Source organism: Carlito syrichta, unplaced genomic scaffold, assembly GCF_000164805.1.
Source record: "Carlito syrichta isolate Samal-C Ts95f unplaced genomic scaffold, Tarsius_syrichta-2.0.1 Scaffold309100, whole genome shotgun sequence".
NCBI classification, from domain to species: domain Eukaryota; kingdom Metazoa; phylum Chordata; class Mammalia; order Primates; family Tarsiidae; genus Carlito; species Carlito syrichta.
Genome location: NW_007253196.1, coordinates 30,643 through 38,557, shown reverse-complemented (window position 1 = coordinate 38,557; position 7,915 = coordinate 30,643). Strand labels below are relative to the sequence as shown.

Genomic DNA, 7,915 nt, shown 5'->3' with positions numbered 1-7,915 from the left:
CCTGCCCCCCCCCCTTCCCCCCCCCCCCCCACTTACTCTCTTCCGTCTGCCTGTCCCAGCACCCACAGCAGGGCCATTAGTACTCACACCCATTTATGTTGGTGAGTGGATGGGCAGATGGCACAAAAGATCTGGGGGCACCTGACTGCGCCCTCTCCTGGTCATGGCCATGTCTACCCCACCCAGAGTAGGCAAGGAGAAGTGTCGTCCAGTGCTGGCCGGAGGTGGGGGCGGCCCTGCAGGCACACCCCTGCAGCATTCCTTCCTGACTGAGGTGACCGACGTCTATGAGATGGAGGGGGGACTGCTTAACCTGCTCAATGACTTCCACTCGGGCCGGCTGCAGGCCTTCGGTGAGTCCCGGGGCCGGACGAGAGGGCCTATGGGTGGCGCCGGAGGGCCTGGCTTCTAGGGCTCAGACGAAGGCTTCCCTCCAGGGAAGGAATGCTCCTTTGAGCAGTTGGAGCATGTTCGGGAGATGCAGGAGAAGCTGGCCAGGCTGCACTTCAGCCTGGACGTGTGTGGGGAGGAAGAGGAGGACGAAGAGGAAGAGGATGGGGTCGCTGAGGGACTGCCTGAGGAGCAGAAGAAGACGATGGCTGACCGCAACCTGGACCAGCTACTTAGCAACGTGCGTCACTGCTGGGCACTTCAGTTCTTGAGGGCACCCGGGGGGGGGGAAGCTACCTGTTCCCAAGGCCATTCCTGGGTGAAAAGATGGGGGTGCATGGATCCAAGAGCTCTGGGCCCCTCAGCCTCCCCCAGGAGATGGCCCTCAGTCACTGGGGCTGTGGCCTGGTGGCCCTCCTGACAGAAACTTCCCTTTCTCTCTTTGTTGACAGCTGGAAGATCTTAGTAATTCTATGTATCCTTTCCAAGGGACCTGACAATGTGTGTGTTTGTGTCCCCCAGAGATAAGGTCGGTTTCCTCCTCCATCATCTTTTTTTTTTTTTAAGAAGTAGAAGGAAGCAAAGTTTACTATTCACTCTCACAGACTGAAAAGGGGGTCAACACTCAGAGGAAAGTGTGGCAAATCTCGGTGGAACCTCCAAAAATGTTAGGGTCACACTCCCAGCAGGGCATCCAGAATGTTAGGTCAGGCCCATAGAGGGTGTGGGTGTCTGGTGTGCAGTCTGATGCTACATGAAGATGCAAAGAATTGCACAGAAGTTATTTTGGAAAATATAGTTTATTTAGAAAGTAAATTGGGGGGGGTTCTCCTCCCCAAGAGAGGGGAGGGGGCCAAAGAGAAAACATGGTCTGGCCATAGCTCAAAGAGCACATGGCCACACCATAGCTTAGCAAGGCAATGGCCCACCCTATTTGTCAGGGTTTCACTCTATCACCCAGGCTGGAGTGTAGTGACACACTCAAAGCTACTGCAGCCTCCACCTGCTAAGCTCAGGCAATCCTTCTGCCTCAGCCTTCCAAGTACCTGGAACTACAGGCACACACCACCATGCTCAGCTAATTTTTTGATTTATTGTAGAGATGAGGCCTCGCCAACTTACCCAAACTGGTCTCGAACCCATGGGCTCAAGCAATTCTCTCACCTTGGCTTCCCAAAGTGCTGGGATTATAGGTTTGAGCCACCACGCCTGGCCTAACTTTTTTATTTTTATTTACTTATTTTTTGAGAAAGCAGGATTCATCGAGAGGATAGAAAAGTTCCCACGGTGGGAGAGGACCCGAGGGGATTGCCCCTTTATTTTTTGTAGAGATGAGGTCTCACTATCTTGTCCAGGCTGGTCTTGGACTCCTGGGCTTAAGCAATTCGCCCACCTCGGTCTTCCAAAGTGCTGAGATTACAGGCGTGAGCCACTGTACCTGGCCCCTGCAGGAGTATTCCCACATAACCAACATCCCCACCTTTTGCAGTACTACAAATCAGAATCAGTCACAAACTGCTGGCACCCAGGTAGAGAAAATATAGTTTCCCAAATGCTAAGAGAACAGTGGTTGCAAGGAATGTTTGGAATGTTTGACCTACTGATCAAAATCTCTGCAATCACTTTAGCTGACACCAATCCATGGCAAAGCTTGTCTGAGGTCCTTCTACCCTTTTGCCACTGAACAATTAATTTTACTAATTTATTTATTTATTTTGAGTTGGAGTCTCATTCTGTCACCCAGGCTGGAGTGCAGTGGCATGTTCATGGCCACCATGGCCTCGACCTGCTGGGCTCAGGTGATCCTTCCTCCTCAGCCTTCCAAGAAGCTGGAACGACAGGCATGTGCCACCACACCAGGCTTATTTTTTTATTTATTGTAGAGACGAGGTCTCACCAAGTTGCCCAGGCTGGTCTCGCACCCCTGGACTCAGTTAATCCTCTCGCCTCGGTCTTCCAAAGTGTTGGGATTACAGGGTTGAGCCATTGCGCCCTGCCCTATTTTTAATTTAGATTACCACCCCATCTAGTCCTCAGGCAGAAACAGAGTGTGCACATGCGTACCCGTAACACACACACACAACCCCCACAGTCTGGCTCAGGGAGTTCATGTGACCTGCATCATCTGGATGAGGGTGGGTAAGTGACCCAGCTAGGAGGACAGGCAGGGACTGCGGTCTAAGACCACTGATGGCCCCAGAGAACCTCATCTTCGCTTTGCTCAGCTGGGGAAACTAAGGCCATGCAGGATGGGAAGATGGGTGGCAGGAAGATCGAAAGTGTCACAGTCCTTGACTGGCGCAGACAGAAGCTACACCTGGCCGAGAACGCCGAGCCTGAGGAGCAGTCAGCTGTGTAGGTGCTGGACCCGGGCCCAGGCTGCTGCACTCTCATCCCCTCCAAACTGTGATTTTCTACGGACTCGGGAGGGTGATCGGTCCGCGGCCCCCCAGGTGCTATGGGGGAGGGGGGCACTGGATGGAATTAAACCAGAGAGAAAGAAAGCGGCTCCGCGTGCTCCATCCGCTCCTCGCGTCTTCCTCTGCGGGAAGCCACGGCCTCGGCCTCCGCGGAGGCCGCCTCCCGGCGCACTTTCCTGTGGGAGGTCCGCTCTGCTGGTACTGAGTGCCCCACGCGGCTCGGGGAATGGGCGTCGGGGACTGGCGCCACACAACTGGGTCAGTCACGAGGACACCTCCAGCCGGGTCCCGGGGAAAGTTGCCGTGGAGACGGCGGGGCGGGGCCCTGCGCATGCGCAGGAGGGCGCCGGCTTAGGCCGTACTGCGCAGGCGCGTGGCGGGGCGGTTGGCGCCCGCATGGAGCGGGAGCTGTTGACTCCGAAGGTGTCGGCGATGCAGGTACGGGGTGGGCTTGGGTGCGCATGATTTTCACTTAGGGAGGCCACGGGGTCTCGTCCCGTCTCCTTCCAGCGAGAGGAGGCTATCAGTTCAGTCCCCTGCCAGCTTCTGGAGCAGCCGACCCTCCCCACTGCGCTGAAAAATGCCGGGACCCACGGACTTCTGCCCCATGGGACTGCCGCCACCACGCGTTCGGGCAGGATCCGTAATATAGCGGAATAACTTTAAAGCGAGGAGGAGGATCCAGCCCATCCTGTCTTCAGCCTGCCCCGCAGCGCTAGCACACAGTGCCCCCTATCCTTTCTCCGTGGCCGTCTGCGCTCCTGCCGCGGGAGAAGACCTGTCTAGGACAGTCCTCCAAGATGCCCTCTCTCACAGTGACACAGGACTTCTTTCCCTTCGTTCTCCACACCAGGCCTGCGTCCGGGGCTTCTTGGTTCGACGCCAGTTCCAGAGCCTGCGGGCTGAGTATGAGGCGATTGTACGAGAGATCGAGGGCGACTTGGGCCCCCTTCAGTGGACTGAGGGCCGAATTCCCAGGCCTCGATTTCTCTCTGAGGTAGTACACATCCCAGGGGGAAAAGGGAAAGGAAGGAGGGGTTTGAGCAGGGTAGAACCCACCTTTTCAAGTGACAAGCTTTTCTCACTGGAAGAGGCAGCTGACTCACCTCACACCCCATCCTTAATCCTCACCAACTTGTCTGCTAGATCATGGTGTCCAGGTGCTTGGATGGGCTTATCCCTGGGGCTCCCGTACTTCTCTTGATTTCTCAGAAAGCAAAATCCCAGCGGATCTGGAAAGCAGGAGAGAGGGCAGCAAATCCAGATCGGGAGCTGTGGAGCCACTTTCCCTGTAAAGAGTCGGAGAGAGAGGCCGTCTGGGAAGAGGTGGTGTTGAAGAAGTCAGGAGAGGGCTTAGTAAACCCAGGGAGTCTTCTCTGCAGAGATCACAGCCCCTGGCTTCAGGCTGAACAGAGCAGGAAACCCAGCCAAGAGAACACCACAGACACGACAAGGAGGGAAAATTCAGGTACCTCTCTGCCAAGATCAGGGCAGAGAAAAGGAAAAGGCTTGTACTAGACAAGCTGCATCCCTTTCCATCTTCTCTCTGCCTGACTGGAGGCGCCATATGGTTGAGCACTGGGGGGTGGAGATAGGGGTGTGGGTTTCAGGCAAGACCGGTCCCCAGGATCTACCTCCTGAAGGCTTTCTCCCTCTCTTCTTCCCTCCTGTTAAGAAGCCACAGGTCCCAGACTACTTCACAGCCAGCCCGACCTTCAGGAGCTCCAGTATCACCGCAGCCACTTGGCCATGGAACTGCTGTGGCTGCAGCAAGCCATCAATAGCCGTAAGGAGGTAGGCACTAATGGGGCATTCTTTCTGGACACTTAGGGCCAGGGTGGAGGATGGGGAGAGTCTTCCTGTTGTGCCCAAGCCGGCCTGCCTGGTATATATACAGTAGGTGTTTTCTTCTCTCCCCCATCAGTACCTAATTCTCAAACAAACACTGAGATCCCCAGAGGCAGGCCAGACCAGAGAGAAGCCCAGCATGTGCCTAGACCGTGGGGAACAAGCCTGTGAGAGGGGCTGGTCACAACCAAGCCCATCATCAGAGGACCAGCCCTACAAAGACAGGACCACTAGTACATGCGGATGACTTCTGTCAAAGGGTCGGATCGCCCCACAAATCCCCAGAAAATTTGGCTACTCTACAGAAAGCCATTGCTGGGCAAAGTGGAGGGAACCATGCTACAGGAGGACTGGACCACCATCAAACAGCTGTCTACACCATCAAACAGCAAGGCTAACAGGGGACAGACTTGTCAAAGGGTCAGACCATGGAGGACAGACCATGGAGCACCTGCCTACAGCAGATGAAACTCGTGGAGGACCAGACTCGTCTCAAACCTAGGGATCAGTGTTCCAGGAAGGCTGGGACATAGCTGCCTGTATTCTGTGAGGACCCAAATATTAAGAAGTCTCCCAGAAAGCGAGACTACAAAAAGCCTGACCAGAGAGCCAGGCCACAGATCTCTCAGAGGACCACGTCATTTGGGATGGGACTTTGGCAGGGCCAGAACATAGTGCCTTGAATCTCTGAAAGACTAAACTATCCAAGGGCCAGAACCCCAATTTTATAGAAGCTCTATAGATGAAACCTCCAACAAACCTAGTCACGAAGGCTGGAAAAACCAGAGGATTGTACCATGAAGCTTGAGGCTACCCAAGAACCTGTCTTCCACAGGGTCAGACTGTTCCGGAACAGGAAAGGACCGATGGGGGGCAGACCATGGAGGGCAAGACTACCCGACCAGACCTTGGGAAGCCAGGAGAGGACCAGTTTCCAAAGGGGAATGCCGTGAAAGAGCAATGAGGATGAGAGGGCCCCATCCTACACCCCTGGTCCAGCTCGACCTCCTGCTCTTGTCCCTGCCCACCAGTGGCAAGTGGGGCCAAGAGACACTGGAGTACAGAGCTGGCATGAGTATAGGGAGAAGGACAAAGGACGCCCTTGCTCTGCCTGAGGCCCAACCCAACTTTCTAGATAAGGAGTTACCTGGGGGAAGTGGAGTGGGAGGCCTGATGGACAATAAAGATTTTTCTTGTTTTCTGAGCCCAGCTACTTTCACCTTCCGCCACTGGCCAGGAGAGACTCTGGGCCCCCTGTTCACTTCCGACTGGCCTGGGGCGTCGACCTCAGCGCCAGCTGGGAGCTATGGCCTAGAAGCACATCTAGCCATCATCCTTACCCCCAAAGCTGATCTTGTTTGCTCAGTCCTTGGGCTTCACAGTGGCAAGGAGGCTCTGGAGAGTTCCAGAATGTCTGTGTTTTAAGTGTGATCTCTGCCATTTTTCCTTTCATTGAGCCCCAGGGTCTTCCTTCATGTAATGATCACACCTAGCCTGCTTTTGTAAGGCCCCATCCAGGCAGATCAGATGAAATGCTGGATGCATATTAATGCTCCTGCCAGAGGCTCCCCTGCCTTCCTGAGTGAGAGGGCAGGACTCTACCTCTGCTTGGCATTGCTCCCAGCCCTGCTTTGGTTGCCTGGCAGCAGCTCTGCGTCTCTGACTAAGGCCACACTATGGCAAGTGGCAGTCCAGCAGCCAAGAGAATAGTAGTATACCGGAATGGGGACCCCTTCTCCCCAGGCTCCAGGCTAGTGGTGACTCAACGCCGCTTTCCTACCATGGAAGCCTTCCTCTGCGAGGTGACATCAGCCGTGCAGGCCCCACTGGCTGTGCGTGCCCTCTACACACCTTGTCATGGCCACCCTGTCACTGATCTGGCAGACTTGCAGAACGGAGGGCAGTATGTGGCTGCTGGCTTCGAACGATTCCACAAGCTCCAGTGAGTGGGCTGGGGCTGGTCAGAGCCTGGGGAGTGGGGTTGATAGCAACAGCAAGAGCATGTATTCAGTACGTACCGTGTGTGTGCCAGGCATTTTATACATTTTCTGTTAACCCTATGAAGCGGGTGGTTGACCTTCATTAGTCAGAAAGGGAAAACAGACTGAAAACCTGCCTAAGGATACACAACAAATAGTTGAGCTGCAATTCCAGTGGAATTCTGTTACTAATGTTTATGCCCATCATGGTTAAGGCCAGCCTGTGGGAAGGAGACCACTCCTGCAGGTTGAGCCTTTTTCGAAAAGCTCATCTTGGCTGGGCCTCACACCTGTAATCCCAGCACTTTGGGAGGCTGAGGCAGGAGAATTGCTTGAGCCTAGGACTTGGAGACCACCAGCCTGGGCAAGACCTTGCCTCTATTAAATAAAGACAGCTTTTCTTCATTGGATCCCCTACCACTACCATCACCAAACACTCTCGATCCACCCATCGCATCCCTGCTGTATTTTGGCATCCCAAACCCTCCTTTAGGTTAGGATTCTCACCCATTGCAGGGTGGGGCTGTCTTCCCAGCTGAGAAGAATTTGAGTATCTGATCTTCCAACTCAGATCAGACTTCCCTGTCCTACTTTTTTTTTTTTTTTTTAAGTTGAAGTCTCTCTCTTGCCCAAGCTTGAGTGCAGTGGCATGCACACAACCACTGCAGCCTTGACCTCCTAGGCTCAGGCCATCCTTCCACCTCAGCCTTCCAACTAGCTGGAACTACAGGCATGCACCACCATTCCCGGCTTATTTTTTATTTATTGTAGAGATGAGGTCTCACCAAGTTGCCCAGCCTGGTTTCGAACCTGTGGGCTCAGGCAGTTCAGCATCCCAAAGTGTTGGGATTATAGGCCTGAACCACCACACCTGGCCATGTCCTACTCTTAGCTCTCAGCTGAGATTACCTAAAATTAAGCAAGGGGCAGGATGCAGAATCTAGACTTGGTTGCTTGCTCGCTTTTTTCTTTTTTTTTTTTTGAGTTGGAGTCTCACTCTGTTGCCCAGGCTGAAGTGTAGTGGCATGCTCACGGCCACCACAGCCTCGACCTGCTGGGCTCTGGTGATCTGCCTCAGCCTTCCAAGTAGCCGGAACTACAGGTGCGTGCTACCACTACTGACTAATTTTTGATACACTGAAGAGACGAGGTCTCACCAAGTTGCCTGGGTGGATCTCAAACTCGTGGGCTGAGGCAATCCACTTGCCTCGGCCTCCCCAAGTGCTGGGCGTGAGCCACTGTGCCTGGCCTCTTTTTTTTTTTTTTGAGTTGGAGTCT

At 54.3% G+C, this 7,915-nt stretch overlaps 3 protein-coding genes across 3 annotated transcripts in view; all 3 read left to right on the top strand.

Annotated features, from left to right (window-relative positions):
• The window catches only part of CCDC28B (coiled-coil domain containing 28B), a 5,534-nt gene extending 2,637 nt beyond the window's left edge, over window positions 1-2,897 (top strand). Inside the window, exons 3-6 of the mRNA XM_008066755.1 lie at window positions 187-353; window positions 438-631; window positions 843-865; window positions 2,695-2,897. Coding sequence (XP_008064946.1) covers window positions 187-353; window positions 438-631; window positions 843-865; window positions 2,695-2,749 — 439 coding nt within the window. The 3' untranslated portion in view covers window positions 2,750-2,897. The remainder of the gene's footprint in view (window positions 1-186; window positions 354-437; window positions 632-842; window positions 866-2,694) is intronic.
• A 300-nt stretch (window positions 2,898-3,197) lies between these two features.
• On the top strand, window positions 3,198-5,862 carry IQCC (IQ motif containing C). Its single transcript, XM_021716961.1, is given in 11 exon segments — window positions 3,198-3,248; window positions 3,664-3,807; window positions 4,023-4,278; window positions 4,486-4,604; window positions 4,735-4,892; window positions 4,894-4,976; window positions 4,979-5,102; window positions 5,104-5,264; window positions 5,267-5,382; window positions 5,385-5,526; window positions 5,529-5,862. Coding segments are annotated over 11 exon segments (1,428 nt in total). The 5' UTR covers window positions 3,198-3,206; the 3' UTR covers window positions 5,612-5,862.
• Window positions 5,863-6,334: 472 nt separating this feature from the next.
• Window positions 6,335-7,915, top strand: part of DCDC2B (doublecortin domain containing 2B) — a 7,581-nt gene continuing 6,000 nt past the window's right edge. Inside the window, 1 exon segment of the mRNA XM_008066775.1 lies at window positions 6,335-6,600. Coding sequence (XP_008064966.1) covers window positions 6,335-6,600 — 266 coding nt within the window.